Below are 23,311 nucleotides of genomic sequence, written 5' to 3'. Positions count from 1 at the left end.
ACTATTTTCAGAACAGTCAACATCAAGGAGATGTTAGGAATGATATCTAGGATCAACAAAAGTGATACAATTTGAATACTCACTTGACTGATTTGGAATTTCCATTTAATTTCTGTGCTGTAAATTCCTTATGATCTGCAGTCCAATTATCCACTTTCACTCCTGCAAAAGCAAAATACTGCGGATGCTGGAAATCTGAAATAAAAACAGAAAATGCTGAAAGCACTCAGCAGGTCGGGCAGCATCTGTGGAGAGAGAAACAGAGTTAACGTTTCAGGTCGGCGACCTTTCGTCAAAGCACAATGATGAAAGCTCATCGACCCCAAGTTTCGACATGATTTGCTCCTGATTTTTAGGAGCAACTGGTGTAGAACGGAGTATCTTAGAAATCGGAATTCTCGTCATTTAGTTTGCTCCAGTTCTAGTCTGTTAGAACAGTTTCACTTTGGAACAAAAATGTTTTTTCAAAAGGGGGCGTGTCCGGCCACTTACGCCTGTTTTCAAAGTTTCGTCAGTGAAAACTTATTCCAAACTAACTTAGAATGGAGTAAGTGAAGATTTTTGTACGCTCGAAAAAACCTTGTCTACACTTTAGAAAATCAGGCATAGGGAATGGGGGTGGCGGGTTTAAAGGGAAGTTTACAAACATTAAACACTTCAGTTTTACAAATAAAGAGCCATCATCAATAATAAATGATAAATACATCAATAAATCAACCAATAAATCAATCAAAAAAAATTAATAAGAATTTTTTTTTTTAATCAATAAATAAAACATTTTCTACTTACCGACTGCAGCACCGGGAGCCCTCCGACAGCGTGCTGGGATGCCCCCCCCCAGTCTGTCTGTGTGTGTCTCTCATACTCTGTCTGTCAGTGTCTGCGTTTCTGACAGCGAGGGAAGGGGGAGGAATGGGGGAGAAGGGGGAGATGGGGGGGGGGGAAGGGGGAGGGAGACTGAACGGGCAGGGCCCGTCCCCAGCACCAGATTTACAGGTAGGTGGCGTTGGGTCGGGTCGGGGGGAGCGCGAGGGGTGAGAGGGAGTTCGGTTCGGGTCGGGGGGGGAAGAGAGGGAGGGCGGGTCGGGGGGAGGGAGGTTAGGTCGGATCCAGTCCGGGGGGGGGGAAGAGTCGGGTCCGGTCCGGGGGGGGAGTGGGGTCCGGTCTGGGGGGGGGGGGGGGGGGTTGGGGTCCCGGTCCGGAAGCGGGAGTCGGGTCGGGAGGAGCTGGCCGTGGGAGGAGCCTTATCCACGCAGCCCTAGTGAGGCCATTCGGCCAGGGCTAGGGGCTGCGTGCTTCAGGCCCCTCCCACACAGTTTTGGGTGCCTGGAGCTACTGCACATGCGCGCCCACTGTAGCGCACATGTGCAGAGGTCCCCGCACTGTTTTCAGCGCAGGGACCTGGCTCTGCCCCCTACTGTTCGTGCTGCGCTGCGCTGAGCTGCAAACGACCTGCAGGGAGCTGGAGAATACGGAGGGTTTTTTTAGGCGCATTTTGTGGCGTGAAAAACGGGCGTCCAGGTCAGGACTGCGCCGTTCTAGGCGTGGCTCGAAACTTGGGCCCGTTAACTCTGCTTCTCTCTCCACAGATGCTGCCTGCCCTGCTGAGTATTTGTAGAATTTTTCTCTCTTTATTCACTTTCACTGATCATCTGCCAAACTTTTCACAGGACAAGCCCAAAATGTTGCCTCATTGCACAATCTGCTAATGCCAATCTCTAGTCTCCTGCGAACCAAGCTGACATCTAGGATTACTGCTTATTTTTAGCAATTTGTCGTTGGTTCCAAGTTCATGCTTTAATTTTTCTTTGGTTTAAAAAGTCAAACTTGGAGCAAAATCAGGTGAAACACCAAAGTAACAACCTTGCACTGTACAACTTGGGCAAAGTGAGAATTAAAACAAGGCTACAGAGCAGAGAGTTGGGGGTGGAGAGACTTTTTCGTTCTTCTGTTTAAGCTGGTGTACATATTACTGGAAAACCATTCGTAAAAGGTAACTCGATTTGAGACTAGAAACCTCTATGTGAGAGCATGCTTTTGTGTATTGTGCTTTTCAGGGCTTTAGTTACATTTATTTCTCCGCTCCTGTGATGTACTTGAGTGAGTATAAGAGTAGAGACATCTTACTGCAATAATATAGGGCCCTGATGAGACCACACCTGGAGTATTATGTACAATTTCAGTCTCCTTACCTAAGGAAGGATATACTTACCATAGAGAGAGTGCAACGAAGGTTCACCAGACTGATTCCTGGGATAGTGGGAGGGATTGTCCCATGAGGAGAGATTGAGTAGCCTGGGCTACTCTTGAGTTTAGAAGAATGAGTGGTGATCTTATTGAAGCATACAAAATTCTTACAAGGCTTGACAGGTTAGATGCAGGGAGGATGTTTCCTCTGGCTGGGGAGTCTAGAACCAGGAGTCACAGTCTCAGAATAAGGGGTCAGCCATTCAGGACTGAGATGAGGAGAAATTTCTTCACTCAGAGGATTGTGAATCTTTGGAATTCTCTACCCCAGAGGGCTGTGGAGGCTGTTAGTGAGTATATTCGAGATCGATAGAGTTTTAAATATGAAGGGAATTGAGGGATATGGGGAACAGGCAGGAAAGTGGAGTTGAGGTCAATGATCAGCCATGATCTTATTGAATAGCGGAGCAGGCTCGAGGGGCCGAATGGCCTACTACTGCTCCCATTTCTTATGTTCTTATGTACTTGCTACAGATGTAGAGATAGTTTTAGGAAATTAAAACAAACTCTGTCACCGAGGTCAGATGATTAGCAAATGTCATCTTAAAAGTCAAAGCCCATCAAGTTAACTTTCTGCGGAGTCCGAGAACAGCACAGAAATGGACAGGCACAGACCTTTTTTCTTTGTTGAAGAAACAATTCAATTATTTTTCCTGATTAATGGTTTCACATTCTGGACGTCTGTTATTTGAAACCCAGGGAACAGGGCTCAGTGGTTCGAAAGAATGGCACCTATGCCCTTGCCCTGTTTCCAAACAATAAATCTCTGAAATCAGCCACATGTTCATTAATGTGATACATTTTTAAAAAAAATGTTTGAAAAGCCAAAAACAAATCAAGCAACCTTCACTATTTTGCATTTATTTCTTTACCTTTTTAAAAGTTTTTCGAAGAGGGTCAATAAATGGGTTTTTTCAGCTTAAACCACAACCCTAAAAAGATCAAATTCAGCTTTATGTTTGTATTGCACCTGTCTTCATTACCATGCCTGAGTTATTGCTTTATCATTATATATAGTTAGGAAGGACATTAGCTTGGATGATGTGGAATCTATATGGGTAGAGCTGCAGAACACCAAAGGGCAAAAAACGTTAGTGGGAGTTGTGTACAGACCTCCAAACAGTAGTAGTGATGTTGGGGAGGGCATCAAACAGGAAATTAGGGGTGCGTGCAATAAAGGTGCAGCAGTTATAATGGGTGACTTTAATATGCACATAGATTGGGCTAACCAAACTGGAAGCAATACGGTGGAGGAGGATTTTCTGGAGTGCATAAGGGATGGTTTTTTAGACCAATATGTCGAGGAACCAACTAGGGGGGAGGCCATCTTAGACTGGGTGTTATGTAATGAGAAAGGATTAATTAGCAATCTCGTTGTGCGAGGCCCCTTGGGGAAGAGTGACCATAATATGGTGGAATTCTGCATTAGGATGGAGAATGAAACAGTTAATTCAGAGACCATGGTCCAGAACTTAAAGAAGGCTAACTTTGAAGGTATGAGGCGTGAATTGGCTGAGATGGATTGGCGAATGATACTTAAGGGGTTGACTGTGGATGGGCAATGGCAGACATTTAGAGACCGCATGGATGAACTACAACAATTGTACATTCCTGTCTGGCATAGAAATAAAAAAGGGAAGGTGGCTCAACCGTGGCTATCAAGGGAAATCAGGGATAGTATTAAAGCCAAGGAAGTGGCATACAAATTGGCCAGAAATAGCAGCGAACCTGGGGACTGGGAGAAATTTAGAACTCAGCAGAGGAGGACAAAGGGTTTGATTAGGGCAGGGAAAATGGAGTATGAGAAGAAGCTTGCAGGGAACATTAAGACGGATTGCAAAAGTTTCTATAGATATGTAAAGAGAAAAAGGTTAGTAAAGACAAACGTAGGTCCCCTGCAGTCAGAATCAGGGGAAGTCATAACGGGGAACAAAGAAATGGCGGACCAATTGAACAAGTACTTTGGTTCGGTATTCACGAAGGAGGACACGAACAACCTTCCGGTTATAAAAGGGGTCGGGGGGTCTAGTAAGGAGGAGGAACTGAGGGAAATCCTTATTAGCCGGGAAATTGTGTTGGGGAAATTGATGGGATTGAAGGCCGATAAATCCCCAGGGCCTGATGGACTGCATCCCAGAGTACTTAAGGAGGTGGCCTTGGAAATAGTGGATGCGTTGACAGTCATTTTCCAACATTCCATTGACTCTGGATCAGTTCCTATGGAGTGGAGGGTAGCCAATGTAACCCCACTTTTTAAAAAAGGAGGGAGAGAGAAAACAGGGAATTATAGACCGGTCAGCCTGACATCGGTAGTGGGTAAAATGATGGAATCAATTATTAAGGATGTCATAGCAGTGCATTTGGAAAGAGGTGACATGATAGGTCCAAGTCAGCATGGATTTGTGAAAGGGAAATCATGCTTGACAAATCTTCTGGAATTTTTTGAGGATGTTTCCAGTAGAGTGGATAAGGGAGAACCAGTTGATGTGGTATATTTGGACTTTCAGAAGGCGTTCGACAAGGTCCCACACAAGAGATTGATGTGCAAAGTTAGAGCACATGGGATTGGGGGTAGTGTACTGACATGGATTGAGAACTGGTTGTCAGACAGGAAGCAAAGAGTAGGAGTAAATGGGTACTTTTCAGAATGGCAGGCAGTGACTAGTGGGGTACCGCAGGGTTCTGTGCTGGGGCCCCAGCTGTTTACACTGTACATTAATGATTTAGATGAGGGGATTGAGTGTAGTATCTCCAAGTTTGCGGATGACACTAAGTTGGGTGGCAGTGTGAGCTGCGAGGAGGATGCTGTGAGGCTGCAGAGCGACTTGGATAGGTTAGGTGAATGGGCAAATGCATGGCAGATGAAGTATAATGTGGATAAATGTGAGGTTATCCACTTTGGTGGTAAAAACAGAGAGACAGACTATTATCTGAATGGTGACAGATTAGGAAAAGGGGAGGTGCAAAGAGACCTGGGTGTCATGGTACATCAGTCATTGAAGGTTGGCATGCAGGTGCAGCAGGCGGTTAAGAAAGCAAATGGCATGTTGGCCTTCATAGCAAGGGGATTTGAGTACAGGGGCAGGGAGGTGTTGCTACAGTTGTACAGGGCATTGGTGAGGCCACACCTGGAGTATTGTGTACAGTTTTGGTCTCCTAACCTGAGGAAGGACATTCTTGCTATTGAGGGAGTGCAGCGAAGGTTCACCAGACTGATTCCCGGGATGGCGGGACTGACCTATCAAGAAAGACTGGATCAACTGGGCTTGTATTCACTGGAGTTCAGAAGAATGAGAGGGGACCTCATAGAAACATATAAAATTCTGACGGGGTTAGACAGGTTAGATGCAGGAAGAATGTTCCCAATGTTGGGGAAGTCCAGAACCAGGGGTCACAGTCTAAGGATAAGGGGTAAGCCATTTAGGACCGAGATGCGGAGGAACTTCTTCACCCAGAGAGTGGTGAACCTGTGGAATTCTCTACCACAGAAAGTTGTTGAGGCCAATTCACTAAATATATTCAAAAAGGAGTTAGATGAGGTCCTTACTGCTAGGGGGATCAAGGGGTATGGCGAGAAAGCAGGAATGGGGTACTGAAGTTGAATGTTCAGCCATGAACTCATTGAATGGCGGTGCAGGCTAGAAGGGCCGAATGGCCTACTCCTGCACCTATTTTCTATGTTTCTATGTTTCTATGTGCAAGACCACAATTTGGAGCCACTTGATTATCTGGCCAATGTTATCACAGTCTCTTATAGTGGGGGCGTTGGCGTCAGCGTGATTTGCCCGCTATACGTAGTGGCCAGTGTAACCAAAAAATGTTTTAAAAAAAAAAAAAAGTACTTTACAGACGTGGACTCAACAAGCCGGCAAGAAGGACTTGCAGTCGCAAGAATTCTAGAGGCCACGATGGGTGACTGAAGGTGGGCTTCACTTTCCGACTACCTCCCCTAGTAGATAACAGTGTGAACAGCTGGCAGAAGCTGCCTGCCTGTACCCTGTATCTGTCCGAGGGGCTCTCCTCCATTATGGCAGTTCCATTGCATTTTCAGGTGATCCATATTGAAATAGGTCACAATTTCACACTGAAATGAGTGGTTGTCACTTCCTGTACAGAACTGCCTGGAATTTTAGTAGATTTGTTTCTTTGGTGAGATGGGGGCACAAGATATAGATACAGGTGTATTCTTCAAAGAACAGAACCTCTGCTTATGCATTGTGTCTTCATAAAACACTTGCTTAGATTCTTTGGATTTCCTTGTGCTGTTTTAATTAGTTTGGACGAGTGTACCCAATGACTGTAACATATTAAATATAAAGCACTTAGTTATTGCTGCTATATCAATATATTTAATGACTGCTTAATTCTAATAAGTACTGGATCTTCACAACCATCCGGTATTTACTCCAGTGATCATGACTTCAAGCGAGCAGTTTTCCTCTCCTTATTTCCCTGCTCCTCCTTCCCCGATGATTTTCTTAATTTTTCTCCTGAAAGTGGTGAGTCTTGCAGGGTAGACTCCTGAAGTATCAGCTGCCCTCCACTGTCTCTGCAAAGTGGCCATTCCTTCATGTGTGAGATAAGCAGCAAGTGCTGGCAAGCTGTTTGGCAGTGAGTGGGACATTACAACTGAGCCCGGTGCTGCCCATCAGTCAACATCCACAAATACTGTACAACCTTTCCAATAGTATTCACTGGATAGACTTCAGGAGCACTGGCCCTGACCTGTTTCCGCCCCCCCCCCCCCTTCCTTCTCCAGGACGATGCTGAGGGCAGTTGTTAATTGGTTGGGTAAACCTTATCTCCTTTATTGTGTGTATTAGAGAATCAGTGACTGGTTGCAAAGCCAGGTTATATCTCATCATTGAGAGCAAATGGAGCCAAGGTCAATACACGTGTCCCATCCCATTATTGACACGACCACCCACTATCATCTGATTGATGTGTCAGTAACTTGGAGTAGTACATTGCCTTGATCTCAGTAGCTAGTCTAAACTGTAACACTCACTTGGTTATGTAATAAAAGAGTGAAGGCAGCATCGTATGAAGAGCTGAACAGATTTATTAAAGGAGCATGGTCAGCCACATAAAATGATTTATGCATCATTTTATTTGGTAGATGTAAACCGAGGGGTGATGTCTTCATCACGTAGGTGGCTGTGTCTGTGGGGGAAAAAGTTTGAAAGTTTATTTTGAAATTTTTGTAAAGCGAGAGAGTTCATCTGCTACAGTGCGTGAGCTTTATTGACAGTGAATGTGATGGTTCTAGAATGGAAATTTGAGAGCAGGCTATTCAGGGACTGAGGTTGCTTGAAACCTGTCCAAAAGGGTGACTGCTGCTTAAACAAAATAATTCCAATCTTCCTTGAGGATTAGATCCCAAAATCTCCTCAAAGTTTGTAAACAGTACCCCAGTCCCCAGTGTGAGAAAGCTATATTAATCCAGATAGCCAAAGTGACCTAATCGCTGGATTACTGACTGTATGGCTAATGATGATAGATCATATGCTTTCAATGGTTCCCAAGGGAGTTACCCGAGTCAGGATGACTAGTTCTTGCGCAGTGCAAAAATGTGGGTGTGGTGTCTTAGGATGTTTGGCAACATGAAGAATAAACAGAAGCAAACAATCATTGGATTTTTGTTCACAACAATGGTATCCAGAGTTTAAGAATGTATCATGGCTCCCCTGATGGCTCAGTGAATAGCTGAGACATTTACCAAAGCCCTGGCCCTTGCTGAGCTGGTTGATCTCAGTCTGGACAGCAGTGGCGGGCACTATAATTGGACTCCGTCCCCTCGGTAAGGGAAGGGAGGGAAAACTCAGCCAAGGTTCCCACTTCTAATTGCTTTTTTTTTTAAATTCACGGGATATGGCCGTTGCTGGCGCGGCCAGCATTTATTGCCTATCCATTGTTACCCTTGAGAAGGTGCTGGTGAGCTGCCGCCTTGAACTGCTGCAGTGTGTGTTATGAAGGTACTCCCACAGTGCTGTTAGGCAGCGAGTTCCAGGATTTTGACCCAGCGACGATGAAGGAATGGTGATATATTTCCAAGTCAGGATGGTGTGTAATTAGGAGGTGGTGATGTTCCTATGCACCTGCTGCCCTTGTCCTTCTAGGTGATAGAGGTTACGGGTTTGGGAGGTGCTGCCGAAGAAGCCTTAGCTAGTTGCTGTAGTGCATCTTGTAAATGATATACACTGCAGGCATGGTGCACCGGTGGTGGAGGGATTGAATGTTTAAGGTGGTGGACAAGGTGCCGATCAAGCGGGCTACTTTGTCCTGGATGGTGTTGAGCTTGTTGAGTGTTGTTGGAGTTGCACCCATCCAGGCAAGTGGGAGAGTATTCCATCACACAGCTGACTTGCACTTTTGTAGGTGGTAGAAAGGCTTTGGGGATTCAGGGGTGCACCAATCGGCAGGTCCTGTGCAGGCCGCTCAACAGCTGCTGGCACAGGAAAAGACACCACACAGCAAAATAAAATATTAAAGGAAACATTGGTCAGGCGGTGAGACACTCGCTGCAGAATATCCAGCCTCTGACCTGCTCTTTTCGTCACAGTATTTATGTGGCTGATCCAGTTACGTTTCTAGGATGTTGATGGTAGGGGATTCAACGAAGATAGTGTCGCTGAATGTCAAGGAGAGGTGGCTAGACTCTGTCTTGTTGGAAATGATTGTTGCCTGGCGCTTGTGTGGTGCGAAAGTTACTCCTGCTGTTTGTTGTGTAGCCTCTTGACACTCGCTGTCAACTATTGGAAAGGTTTTATGCGGGAAAACCTGCAACTTGTGATCTGTCAAGAATCATCCGCGTCCCCGGGAAAAGGGCGTCCATGAGCGGAGAGTTGGGTTACTTGCCCATCTTATGCTCAGCGAATGCCCGTGAAATTCTTACACCTGGTTAATGCAGGCGTAAGGCCTACTTTTACACGCATAAGAGTTCTAAAAATCATTGAAATAATCTTTTGTCAAAATTATTTAAAAATTAAAATAAAAACCTGTCCAATAAGCTTTTACTTTTAGCTCCTTTAAAATATTTTTACATTTAAAAAAAAAACTTTTTGTTTTAAATATTTAATTAAGTGGCATTTTAATTAATTTTCAATATGTAATTTTTAAACATTTTATTTGATGTGTAGATGTATTTTTAGGAGTATTCCCATTCATACTTATGAGGATTCCTTACATACGGAATGGGGATGAATGGGGAAACCCTTCTGTCATTGGTTGGGCCGGCCCACATGATCCCAGAGGCGCTTGCGAATCACCTGAATCCCTGAGATACGTGGGCCTCTACCCTCAGAGGCCTAGGACCGCGAATCTCCATACTTCCCAGACCACAAGGACACGGGCATTTTATTTGCGGATCGGAGGCATTTTCCCCTCGGGAAGCCTCCGACTGCAAATTCAAGGCCATTGTGTTCTTAAAAGCATAGTAACCCCGCACCACCCCCGCCCCAAATCACAACTATGAGTTCTTTTAATTTGTCAGGCTACACAGTTTAATGGGGAAAAATGGTGTTGTTGTTGTTTTGGTTTAGCCTGCTGCTTAATACTGCCCTCAGGTGAACAGAAGTACTTCAGCATAGTGATTAGTTAACATAGAAACATAGAAAATAGGTGCAGGAGTAGGCCATTCAGCCCTTCTAGCCTGTACCGCCATTCAATGAGTTCATGGCTGAACATGCAACTTCAGTACCCCCTTCCTGCTTTCTCGCCATACCCCTTGATCCTCCTAGTAGTAAGGACTTCATCTAACTCCCTTTTGAATATATTTAGTGAATTGGCCTCAACTACTTTCTGTGGTAGAGAATTCCACAGGTTCACCACTCTCTCTGGGTGAAGAAGTTTCTCCTCATCTCGGTCCTAAATGGCTTACCCCTTATCCTTAGACTGTGACCCCTGGTTCTGGACTTCCCCAACATTGGGAACATTCTTCCTGCATCTAACCTGTCTAAACCCGTCAGAATTTTAAACGTTTCTATGAGGTCCCCTCTCATTCTTCTGAACTCCAGTGAATAAAAGCCCAGTTGATCCAGTCTTTCTTGATAGGTCAGTCCCACCATCCCGGGAATCAGTCTGGTGAATCTTCGCTGCACTCCCTCAATAGCAAGAATGTCCTTCCTCAAGTTAGGAGGCCAAAACTGTACACAATACTCCAGGTATGACCTCACCAAGGCCCTGTACAACTGTAGCAACACCTCCCTGCCCCTGTACTCAAATCCCCTCGCTATGAAGGCCAACATGCCATTTGCTTTCTTAACCAAGGATAATGAATCAAACCAATCCTACTAATTAGATGAATTTTCTTTCTTGGGAAATTTTCTGTGGATCTTAAAAAGTGAATGTTGCTGACACTTTTTGGAACATATTGAGATGGTGGTTTGTGGTGACCATGGGGGTCAGTGTTCATTCCTTTAGGCTAAGTGAGTGGGCAAAAAATTGGCAGATGGAGTACAATGTTGGAAAGTGTGAGGTTATGCACTTTGGCAGAAAAATAATCAAAGAGCAAGTTATTATTTAAATGGAGAAAACTTGCAAAGTGCTGCAGTACAGTGGACCTGAGGATACTTGTGCATGAAATACAAAAGGTTAGTATGCAGGTACAGCAAGTGATCAGGAAGGCCAATGGAATCTTGGCCTTTATTGCAAAGGGGATGGAGTAGAAAAGCAGGGAAGTCTTGCTACAGCTATACAGGGTATTGGTGAGGCTACACCTGCAATACTGTGTACAGTTTTGGTTTCCATATTTACGAAAGGATATACTTGCTTTGGAGGCAGTTCAGAGAAGCTTCACTAGGTTGATTCCGGAGTTGACTTATGAGGAAAGGTTGAGTAGGTTGGGCCTCTACTCATTGGAATTCAGAAGAACGAGATGTGATCTTATCGAAACGTATAAGATTATGAGGGAGCTTGACAGGATGGATGCAGAGAGGATGTTTCCACTGATAGGGGAGACTAGAACAAGGAGGCATAATCTTAGAATAAGGGGCCGTCCATTTAAAAGTAAGATGAGGAGAAATTTCTTCTGAGGGTTGTAAATCTGTGGAATTTGCTGCCTCAGAGTGCTGTGAAAGCTGGGACATGGAATGGATTTAAGACAGAGATAGACAGTTTCTTAACTGATAAGGGGTTATGGGGAGCGGGCGGGGAATTGGAGCTGAGTCCATGATCGGATCAGCCATGATTGTATTAAATGGCGGGACAGGCTCGAGGGGCCTACTCCTGCTCCTATTTCTTACGTTCTTAAGTTTACTATATTGGGTTGATGAAGTACTAATTAATGACCTCTAGTCTAGACTAAAGGAAGGTATTGGTTGGGAAAGGGTGAAGATTGGGAAAAATCATAAATAAAAAATAATGTAAACTATGTTGGTAATTGTGCTGTTACTATTTATGTGGCCTCTTTCTGTCGTCTCTGGAGGCTTTAAAGAAGGTGTATTCATTTCAATGGATTGGCTTCTCTTGACATATTTGAAACAGAATTTAAAAAGAAAAATCATTAGGCTAAGACTCTGATATTTGCAATGCCATAGAAACTGGTGGAGATGAATTATGGAAATTGGATTACTGAACTCTTTTTGATATATTTTCTTCTATTACTTCTAATCTTTGAGAGAAGGGCTGTAGTAGTCATGGTACTGATATTGGCTCCCCTCCAGCCTTTGGTATTGCAGTATCTAACCTTACTGCAGTTAAGCAGTACCCAAAAGAATTGCTCTTCCTGTTTCAGAATTCAAGTGTCGTACAAGATCACTTGCTTAATAAATAGAATACAGATAAGCCTCTGGAGGCTTAACATTTCCTCCAGATTCCATATGGAAAGCATTACAGAAGACCAGGATTTGAGCTCAGGTTTTTTGAAAAAATGTTTCTGAAATCGACATATAAATGTTTTTGAGAAGCCTCTAGTGGACATTGCTGATTGAAGTGCAAGCTTCGTTGTTAGTGCCCGCACTTTTTTTTTGATTTTAGTTCTCTTTCTGCTCTTAGAATGAATTGTGCAAATCCCCAAACCACAGTATGTTAGACTGTCGGCTCAAGCTATATTGATATTGTTGAGTCCAATTGCCATTGTCACATTGCATCACTGAGCACTGTCTATATATTTCCTTTGAAGGGACACAGCACCAGGGTTGATAAAATGTTTTATTAGTCAACATCCAAACACCAGTTCTTTTAAATAGTTAAACGTTATATGCTGCTGTACCATTTAACCAGAACTATTCTACATTCGTGCATTCATCTTACCAAGTGAAGAGCTCCCCATCTCAATGTTCAATAAACAGGAACAGTTTGGACTTTATTAATGTAATGCCTGATGAGACCAGTCAGTCACACTATGGGCCCAAGTTTCCACATGATTCGCGCCTGATTTTTAGGAGCAACTGGTGGAGAACGGACTATTTTAGAAATCACAATTCTCCACATTTTTTTTTTCTGCAGTTCTCGTCAGGTAGAACAGTTCTAGTTTAGAACAGAATTTTTTCTTCAAAAGGGGGCGTGTCCGGCCACTGACGCCTGATTTGAAAGTTTCCACAGTGAAAATGTACTCCAAACTAAAGTAGAATGGCGCCAGTGAAGATTTTTGTAGAACTGAAAAAATCTGTTCTACACATTAAAAAATCAGGCGCAGGTTACAAATTAGGCGTCCAGAATGAGGTGGGGGGGAAGGGAACTCATTAAATTTGACAATAAATCCTTATTTATACTTCTACAAATATTATACAAATAAATCCAACCTGAATAAACATTTATAAGCCAAGAAAAGATTAAATAAACCATCTTCCTACCTGTGTGAAAGTGCTTCAGGCAGAATTCTGCAGCTGTTCGTGCTGCTGAGCGAGGGAGGGAGGGAGAGAGAGAGAGAGGGGAGAGAGGGAGGGAGGGGGAGGGGGAGAGAGAGAGAGAGAGAGAGAGAGAGAGAGAGAGAGAGATCGGGGGAGCGGGTGTCGGGGAGGGGGGAGCGGCCCTCGGGTCGGGGGGGGGGGAGAGCGGGTGTCGGGTTGGGGTGGGGGGGGAGCGAGTGTCGGGTCTGGTCGGGGGGGGGGGGGGGAGAGCAGGAGCTGGCCGTGGGAGGAGCCTCATTCACACAGCCCCAGTGAGGCCATTGGGCCAGGGCTAGGGACTGCGTGCTTCGGGCCCCTCCCACACAGTTCGGCGCCTGGAGCTACTGCACTTGCGTGCCGACTGTTGTGTGCATGTGCAGAGGTCCTGGCACTGTTTTCAGCGCAGGGACCTGGCTCCGCCCCCCCCACAGCTCGTGCCGGCTGCGCCGAGTGCCACAGGACCTGTAAGTCGGTGGAGACTACTGAGGATTTTTTTAGGCGCCGTTTTAGGCTCGGAGGGGCGCCCGTTTTTTTTCTTGTGGAAACTTGGGCCCTATGTGTGTACTGTGAATGAACCCACTCTATTCGCACTAATGCAGTAGGTGACTAAGATCTTTTTAGGTTTACTGTGCTAAATGCTGAACAATATTGAGATCACAGCTTTAATGTGAAAACATTTCATTTAAAACTTTGTTGAATATGCAACAGATCAGAAACATACCTCATTCCTTTTTCTGAAATAAAATTGGTTTGGTGTTGTCTTTTCTGGTGATTTAAAGCGGGTCACCACAACAATTATCTCTGCTCCTCACATGCAGCAAGACATTCCAGAGCACTTTACAACAAAGAGATGAAGTTAACAGTGGGTATAGAGCATTCATAAAACTGAGAGGCAATAAAAGGGGAATTAAAAGCCACAGTTGAAAAGGGTTTTGAAAGCAGTGAGGGTGATGGCATTGTGGAAAAACTGGCTAGTTTTTAACAAGTATCTACTGATGGTGCAGTGGAGGGGTGAGGAGAAGGCCAGTGTTGGGGGAGCAGAGGGGGTGCGTGGGGATGTAAGGCAGGAGGACATCACTAACACAAGGTAGGGAGAGACTGTGGAAAGATTTGAAAACAAGGGCATGAGTTTTGAAATCGATTTAATTGGGCAAGTGGGAGCCAGTGGAGCCTGGAGAGGATGGTGGTGTGGTAACCATGTATTTTGGATGAATTGAAGCTTGTGGTGAGTTGAGATGGAGAGGCCAGCTCTGAGAACATTCGAGAAGTCAAGTCTTGAGGCAATGAAGACATGGACCAGAGTTTTGACAGGAGAAAGGGAGAGATAGGGCAATACTGGGGAGGTGGAAGAAAGCAGTTTTGATATAGAAAATGCAAGGGGAAAAGCTGAACCCACACCTCTTGACTAAGCTTGAGCAAGTAGCCAGGGAGGTTGATAAAATGGAGTCCAGACGCACGGAGAAACTAATGGGAGCTAAAGAAGAGGGCCTCATTCTACTTGAGGAAGTTTTAGCTGATCCAGGTCTTGGTATCAAACAGACAATTTGAGAGTGTGCCAGCAACCTTTGGATTGGGGAACAGAGGAGGAGCAGGGTACCATTGGCGAATATCTGGAAGCTGACCCCATTACTTCCAAATAGTGTTGGCAAAGGATGGATACAGATAGTGAAAAGCAAAGGACCAAGGATGAACCCTAGGGTTAGCAGATGGAAACCATTTAAGCAGAGAAGGCATTGGCAGTGCCTGCCATTGAGTAAGTTAAGAGTGGAAGCCAGAAAGAGGTATGCCATGGAGGTGGACTGCAAAAGAGAGAGGTTGGAGTAGCCAATGGTGTTGAAGGTGGCAAAGATTGTGATTGGTCCACTGTAAAGATCACAAGATGTTTTTTGTGACTTTGACCAGTATATGGCCTTGGCTTTAGACACACAAAAGATTGAGTTCCTCACATCTGAGTCCAAAGTGCAAACAGGTGCTTGTGATGGAGAAAGTAGTTTGGAAATGTTTCTTCTACTTCTTGGAGTCATAAATGTTTTGGAAAACGATTTGCATTCCAACTTCAGGTGGTCCAGTCAGACCTGACAGTAGATAGCCAGGCTACATGTGCTTGAGCATATTTGAGATTGCAGTGGTGGCTGTCATTCTGGGGAATGTTAGGATGGAATCTGAGGGAGACAAGGACATTGAAGGTGGAGGCGGGATAGTTGGAGGGAAGATTGATGGTGTCACCAATGTTATTACTGGTAGAAGACCAGATTTTGGGAGGTGGCAGTAGGTCAGATTTAGAAAGACAGCTAGAGAGAATTTGTGGATAGTTTTATTTTTCCCCTGGATAGCATACTATGGGGCTAGGGACAGGCGGGTAATGTAAGAGATAAGGACAAAAGGACATGGTCAGTGAAAGCCTCATCAGTCATAGAGATCAAGGTCGTTTTGAAGCTAAGTGTAATTTCAAGATCGAGGGGATGTCTGTGAGTATGGGTAGGGGAGCAGATGTTTGAGTGAGGTTGAGAGTGGTGAGCAAGGCACAAATGTCATTGGAGGCAGGGGAGGGTGAATTCAAGTGAAGTTTAAAGTCCCAAGGACGAAGTATCATGCGGTGCAAAGGCCGAGGCCAATGAGGAAGGAGATTTCCTGAGAAAGATAGCTGATGGGAAAGAGGGTGCAAAAGATGGAGTGGAGTATCTTACAGGACTGATGGTGGAGTGTGAAATGTTGGAATGGGGAGAAGAGCCCAGAAGAATCGCGGTCAAGGTTGAGGTGGGATATTGATGGAGTGCCGCACCATCTTTGTTGCAGCTTAGGCAGGGACTTGGTATGACGTAAAACCAAATGGATTGGCATCAGTGAGCGTAAGAAGTCGTGAGTCAGGAATTGATCAGGCTCAGGATGTGGCAATGTTCCTCCAGGACGAGTATATGTTTGCAGATAAAGATGTTTTTCTCCTGAATTCTAAATGTTGCATTTTCAAATTTTGAATGAAAAATTTCTGTCTTGACATTATTCAGTGATTTTACTCTGAATGTTTAATGCATTCATATGAAATTCCTTGATTTACCCAGCTACTTTAAACAGATTAACTTGCATGTTAAAATAATAATTAATATTTGCAGAGTGTAATTTCAGTGCTCAAAATTCTGAAGGGTTTTGATGAGGTTAATAGGGAAAAACTATTTCTGCTGCTCAGTGAACGAGTAACTAGAGAGTATGAATTTAAGATCGCCACCAAAAGAATAGAGAGATTAGGAGAATTTTTTTATCCACACAAAAGGTTGTTTCAGATGTGACGTTAAACCGTCTGCTCTCTCAGGTGAACGTAAAAGATCCCATAACATTATTTCGAAGAAAATCAGGGGAGTTATCCCTGGTGTCCTCACCAATATTTATTCCTCAATCAGCATCTAAAACAGATCATCTGGTCATTCACATTGCTGTTTGTGAGAGTTTTGCTGTGCGTAATTTGGCTGCTGTGTTTCCCACATTACAACAGTGACTACACTTCAAACAAAGTAATTCATTGGCTGTAAAGCACTTTGAAACGTCCTGAGGTCATTAAAGGGGCTATAGAAATGCAAGTCTTTCTCTGTAGGAAATAATACTGGAAGCAGAATCCATAATTGCTTTAAAGGAAGTGGATAAATATTTGAATAGGGAATGAAAGAAAGAAGACTTGCATAGAACTAAACAACACAGAAACAGGCCGTTCGATCCAGCAGGTCTATGCCGATGTTTATGCTCCACACAAGCCTCCTCTCATCTAACTTCATCTCACCCTATCAACATATCCTTCATTCCTTTTACCCTCGTGTACTTATCTAGCTTCCCCTTAAATGCATCTATGCTAATCGCCTCAATCACATAATGAGAGTTCCATATTCTCATCACTGAGTAAAATCCACTGAAGACAGCATACCTGGAGTGCTGGCCAAGTTGTGAAGTATCGCCATACAAGGCTGACCAGATAACTTGTGAACACCACGTGAATTAGTCACCCCATGAATGGATATAGTCCCTTTCACGACCTCGGGGCGCCCCAAAGTGCTTTACAGCCAATTATGTACTTTTGAAGTGTAATCACTCTTGCAATGTAGGAAACTTGGCAGCTAATTTTGCGCATAGCAAGGTCCCACAAATAGCAGTGTGATCATGGCCAGATTCTCTGTTTTTAGTGATGTTGGTTGAGCAATAAATATTGGCCAGGTCACCAGCTAGAACTCCCCTGTTTTTTTTCCGAAATAGCATCATGAGATCTTTAATGTCCAGCTGAGAGGGCAGGTGGGGCTTCATTTGATACTTTATCCGAAAGACTGCACCTCCGACAGTGCAGCACTCCTTCAGTACTGCACTGGAGTGTCAGCTTAGATTTTGTGCTCAAGTCTCTGGAGTGGAGCTTGAACCCCACCACCTTCTGACTCAGAGGCCAGAGTGCTACCCACTGAGCAATGGCTGACACTGAATGCGAGTAAGTGGATAACTTTGTCTGTCGAGTGGCATCCTTCTGTCATGCAAAATGTTATGATTAAGCATCACAACTCTAATTTTTTTTTAAGGTAAAGATATTTAAAAAAAATGTTTGGTTGCTGCGTCTCCCACAGAATCTGAGCCTGAACCCCAGCCTCCATTGTCGTTCATTAATGGGCTACTCCCATGGGAATGCATTTTCCGGCTATCGGGGCAGGGGAAGTGTCATGAGGGAAGAGAAAGTAGCCATTGGAATTGTCCCTTTCTGCAGCACTCAAATACGCCTCCTGGTGGGTGAACAAGAATGCATTGCATTGATTCATGTTGGCAATGTTCTCTTACCCAAAGTGCTGTAGAGCAGTGACTAACTGACCACAGAGAAAAGAGGTTTTAGAAAAGCAAACTTAAATTGTTCTTTTTACTGATAGTAAATAAAGTCTGTTGCCAGCAATTCTAGATGCACATTTTTTTTAGCAGACACAGTGCTGTCTGTATCAATTGTCAGTAGCAATGTTAGATTCGAGAGCTAAATTTGTTTTTAAAATTGGATAAAAGTGCTACTCAAACAACTTGGTAAAATGGGTAAGATTTCAGGAGAAACTTTAAAGAAAAATAAGTTGATTGTGAAATATCTAATAGTTTCTGTTCTCTCCCAGATAATACAGGTACAGTCAGGAATATGTCATTATTTATTTCTTTTGCTTGCCCAGCTGCTAGTTGCATGTTTTGTTCTGTACATATTTTAGCTGAATCTTGAAAGTTACAATCTGGGGCTTATTTTACTATGTGCAAAATGATATCCAGGCCTGTGTGAATATGGCACCGTATGAATTGTGTGTGTGCTTTGTTTGTAGGTGTGCCTTCAGCATTCCCATCAGAAGATACTTTATTCCTTGGTTGGCTGGCACAATCTCATCCGGTTTCCAAAACAGGTGGTTTACAATGGAAGTCGACCAGAGAACTGGAGACGGGCCAACCTCCCGACCACTACTCGGACAAGGTCTGGCGTGAAAAGAGCTCACACTTGAGTGGCAGAATGCAAAGCCACACCGACTCTGCTAATCAGCATTTGTTGAAGCAATCAAACCGATCCAGTGAGTGCAAAAACATCGCCAATCTGCACAGCGACAAGGAGGACTATACCAGCGAGCGTATTCTTCCGCCGTACGATAAGGTTCGTAGCGGGTCGCGAGCTAACACCCGTGAGAGGAATAATGGTCTGACTGCACCTGACCACAGGAAGAAAACTGACAGCAGTAGACGTAGTACTGCAAGTAAAGCAGAATTGAGAGAAAGAGCTTGTTCAAAACGGGACAAATCCTACGCGCCCGCAGAATTAACCCTACGGCAGCCTGAACACAAGCGGGCTTTGTGTGCTCCAATGTGTAAAGTGCCCTCCGTTCGAATTCGGAGGTTATCTGGGGATGGCAGCCATGCATACTCCAAATGTAATGGTACCTTGGGAAAGGTAGCTTGCAATCAAACCGCTATTCCTACCGGTCGTCCTGCAGTCAAAGTGCCTACAACGCCTACGAGTCCAGTGAAAAACTGGGGTGGGTTCAAGATCCCAAAGAAGGGAGAAAGGAAGCAGCACGAGGAGAGGCAGGAGCCCTGCAGGCAGAACTCAGAATCCACCCAATACCAACACGTGGGCGCGCAAAGGGCCTCTTCCAGAGAGAGGGCAAAGGTGAGGTTGCTGCCGGACAGTGAGAACGATGGCTATAGTCCTGATGCCGAGATGAGTGATTCGGAGACAGAGTCAACAGACAATTGCAAGCCACAACGGCTAAGTTCAAACCGTGCGATGGTGAGCAGGAGGTACGGGACAGATATTATTCGAAGAAGCATTCTGGCCTCTTGATCTAGATGAGAGGGGGCAGTGGGTGCACTCTCTGCCTGGTATCCACATCCAATCCCAACAATATTTTAATTAAATGTCTTGTTGTGATTTGATATTTCTTCAGGCTAAGTATTTGGTATCCAGGGACATTTCCCATCATGGAATGTTTGTCAGTTAAAACACTTGTGTTTAAGTTAAATGCTACTGTTTTGTAGTCAATTAATCTGCCCCATGTACAGTTAATCAATATTTCAGGTAGGCCTTTCGCAAGGTATATTGAAACAGAAAATAACTAGACCAGAAGATGCCAGTTTTGAAAATGAAAAGCTTAAACACTAAAAAAAAACTGTTTTTAAAAATAATTGCATTTGCTAAGCATCCCAGTAGTTAAGTAATTAGCACTCAGCAATTTTTTACTGATTTATTTTTTAAAAGCATGATTTAAAAAAAATAAAAATAACAAAAAAAAAATCAGCAGGTTGTGTGATAGGTCTGGCCGGACTTACTCCAGTATTTTGGGCTAAAAAAAGGACTGTACAATAAAAGCAGCAAATTCTAAGTTCCTACAGTTTGTTAATTTGGTAAAACCCAGTGTTCACTAGTGTTATATTTTCAGATGTGGACATTTCAGAGTTCTTCACTTGAAAAATATTTAGCGGATCTGTAAACGTAGTCAGACGGTAATTTAGGCAATGGAAAGTGAGAGGTTCAGATACACAGCAGCTGCTGGAAGGAAGGAATCCCTTGTAGTCTATAAATTCAGGAGTTTTTACAGTAAGTTGACAGGGATGGCTGGCACCTTAACAAGAGCGAGGAATTGCTGCAGGAAATGTTGATGATGTTCTGTGTCGTTCCTGTACTGTTTCTTCCTGAACAACTGGAGTGAAACACTTGTTTAAGTGTGCGATAATTCGTAAGACTTATTAGGGCTATACCTTTTTAAAAACATCATTTCTCTGTCCCATGTATCCATTACCTTTATGTTAGATTGGTCCCTTTAATGCTACTATCCCATTCCACATGTTTGAATCAAGTTTTACTTACATAAAATTTACAGCACAGAAACGGGCTGTTTGGGGGCAGAGAAAACTGCAAAAGTTTCAAGAATTTTTTTCTCGTTTTTTTTTTGGGGGGGGGGATCTTAGAATTCCACCAGTTGGGGGAAAAGATTGGAGATTTTCCAAAATGTTGAATAGAGGATGTGGCGCACTATCCGTTGTGGAGTTCTAGCATCAAAGATGCTCTGAACTTGCGATGCATCAGTATTAACATGAGGGGCCAGAGCATTTCCAATTCACCAGCTTGATTTCTCCCTCCCCCAAATAATACTGACGCTGCAACAATTTTCTGAGTAAATGACAGTAAAACAGCTGCATCATTATGTTCTTTGTCAAAACTCTTGTATGTGTGACCAGCGAAGGGGTGCAACGACAGCAATAAAAGGGGATTTTTTTTTTCAGTAAATACAAACATTACTTTTAATATTGAGTCACCATTGTAATACAACTTTTATTTAAGTAACCTGGACATTCCTTTTTTGTGATAAATTCTAGTGCGGCTTAACTGGGGTTACTCTCAGCAAGGGACGAACTTTGCCAAATTTGGATGGCATGGGGATTAGAAAAAAAAAAGGTTCTACCGCCTAAACTTGGAGCAGACTGGCTGATGTTCTTATTGTCAAATAAATGTCAAACTAGTCAACCCAGTCACTTTAAAATACTAAATGGCTATTTTTAGTAATTTACACAAAACCTGTTTAAAATTCCAAGCCTTCAGTCTCATAAATTTGTTGAAAATGATCTTAAGCAAGTTTTAAACCTCTCCAAAAATCTAATTACATTAAATGTTGCATGCACTGTACTGAATTTATTTCCTGCTCATGTGTTGTAATGCAGTTGAAAATATTTCAAGTAGACACTATCAATATTGAACTTGTATATTTAATTTTATTAAGTGGCCTTTTTCTAATCTTTAGTGCAATAGCTATGTATTTTTTTTAAAGAATTGTAGAAAGGAAGGTATTTCGCTTATATGTTTGACATTATGCATCTCGGATATACAACCTAGTTTGAAATATTTGCAACATTTGAATCTTTACTGTTTAACATGGACGTACCATCACATTGCGTTATACAGAAGGAAACAGTCACTAATTTTATGTCTTGCTAAGTTTTACACCTGCACTAAATAATCTTTTGGGTAGAAATAGGCAGTGAATTAATAGTTTGAGTACAATGGTTTGTTTAAAGAACCATAACTTAGACTGACAGTTAAAGCTTTACTTTTCCCCCTATTGTGCTTACTTGTCAAGGTCGATTTTAAATTATGATTTTTGGTATTTTATATAGACTGTAGTTTACCATTAGGCTAGTTGAGCTACTGTGTAGTTGCTACTGGCATGCAAATATAGTTTTAAACAAAAGTGATGTAAAGGGACAATTTTCACACATCCTGTTTCTGATTGTTCCGTACAGACCTGCTGAACAGACTTTGCAGTGTGGTGTTGTACAGAGGAATTCTATCACCATGTGCCTAGCAAAGTTTAACTGGTGTCCATTTAGTTACAAAGAGCATGGAAATAAAAGCAGAAATAAAATTTATACAGAGATGACTATTTTAAATTACCTGGCTCTTTGCTGTATTTATTTTTCTTGTAAAATATTTATAAAACTACTTTTAAGAGAGAAAGTTCTGTGAATGTTGAAAACATTTAGATGAATTGTGCCTTTTTTGTGTTTGATATTGTTGAGTTTACACTAGTATGATAATGGTACATCGACCTGTAAAATGTTTCTCAGAATTAAATCTTATCTGGAACCAACAGAAAGAGACACTGGCCTTTTTTGTGGGCCTGTATAGGCCACAATAATAAAAACAAGAGTCTACAACACTGTCTTCCTTTATGCATTTGGGATTTTTCATAAATTTGAGATTTTAATTAAACTTTAATGACAGTAATAAACCTAATTTCTATTACTTTTTAAAGCCAGTGTTATTAAAAAAAAATACATGGAGTCACGTGATGTTGAATGTGTCAGTAATTTTTTTTAGATGGTTCTACAAACCCAGCCTATGCAAGGTTACAAAATGGGATCTTGTATCAATATCCAAATATGCTTTTTCATCAGCTACTAAAAGTCTGCTAGATGTCATTCTTCCTTTATAGCAGAATCTGCTCTTACGAACTGGCATGCCAGTTCTGCATAGAGAATACTTTCCCACTAGTAACCTTGGATAAATAACGCACTATGTACCAATCTACTGCAATAAATGTCTCCCCGCCCCCAGTAAAGCTAAACTACAATTTAAAAATCTTGAGATCTGCATGTTTTATGAAGTTAAGATTATAGTTGGCCCCAATTTTCTGATTTGCAGTAAGTGACATATTAATATTAATCATGTTTAAGAACTGTTAAATTTCTAATGGATTGAGTTGCGAGGTAAAGGTTGAGGGGAGTGAAATTTAAATGTATGCCGTAAGTATAGATAAATGCAAAAGTACTTTCAAATCCAGATTTGTTCAGATCTGAAGACTTCAACGGACACTGGGGCAACATGTCCATGAAGGATGTTCTAAACCTGATCAAACTGCTAAGAAATTTAAATCTAAAGCTTGATTTTGGATTTTCCAATGTGGGAAAGCCTGGATGTACTATCTCAAGCTGAGGTTCGTGCACAACCTCCAAATAGGCACTAATTTGGATTGCAGTGCTCATTGCATGGTAAAATTGTATATATTTAAGGATAAAAATAATAATACAGATGTGCATGCCTTCAGAAGGGAGCATTTTAGGATCAGGAAAAGAGCTCTTAAGAAGAATTGAGTGGCAAATGAAATGAATGCTGGACTGCCACTTGACACCATGGGGGTGAGGGAAGGTACATTCTAAGTGTAGCAGGGGCACATGAGGGATGGTAGTGGATCAGCATCCCGTTA

At 42.9% G+C, this 23,311-nt stretch overlaps 1 protein-coding gene across 5 annotated transcripts in view; it reads left to right on the top strand.

Moving 5' to 3' along the window:
* Window positions 1-22,207, top strand: part of LOC139248873 (protein Jade-1-like) — a 162,792-nt gene extending 140,585 nt beyond the window's left edge. For all 5 annotated transcript variants that reach the window (XM_070872245.1, XM_070872238.1, XM_070872247.1 and 2 more), the window contains one exon: window positions 18,389-22,207. In XM_070872245.1, the coding sequence (XP_070728346.1) occupies window positions 18,389-19,395 (1,007 nt within the window). In that variant the 3' untranslated portion in view covers window positions 19,396-22,207. The remainder of the gene's footprint in view (window positions 1-18,388) is intronic.
* Window positions 22,208-23,311: the final 1,104 nt, after the last annotated feature.

The sequence above is a fragment of the Pristiophorus japonicus genome, chromosome 2 (assembly GCF_044704955.1).
Source record: "Pristiophorus japonicus isolate sPriJap1 chromosome 2, sPriJap1.hap1, whole genome shotgun sequence".
Lineage (NCBI taxonomy): Eukaryota > Metazoa > Chordata > Chondrichthyes > Pristiophoridae > Pristiophorus > Pristiophorus japonicus.
Note: the sequence above shows the minus strand (reverse complement) of the source record. Positions and strands in the feature narration are given on the sequence as shown.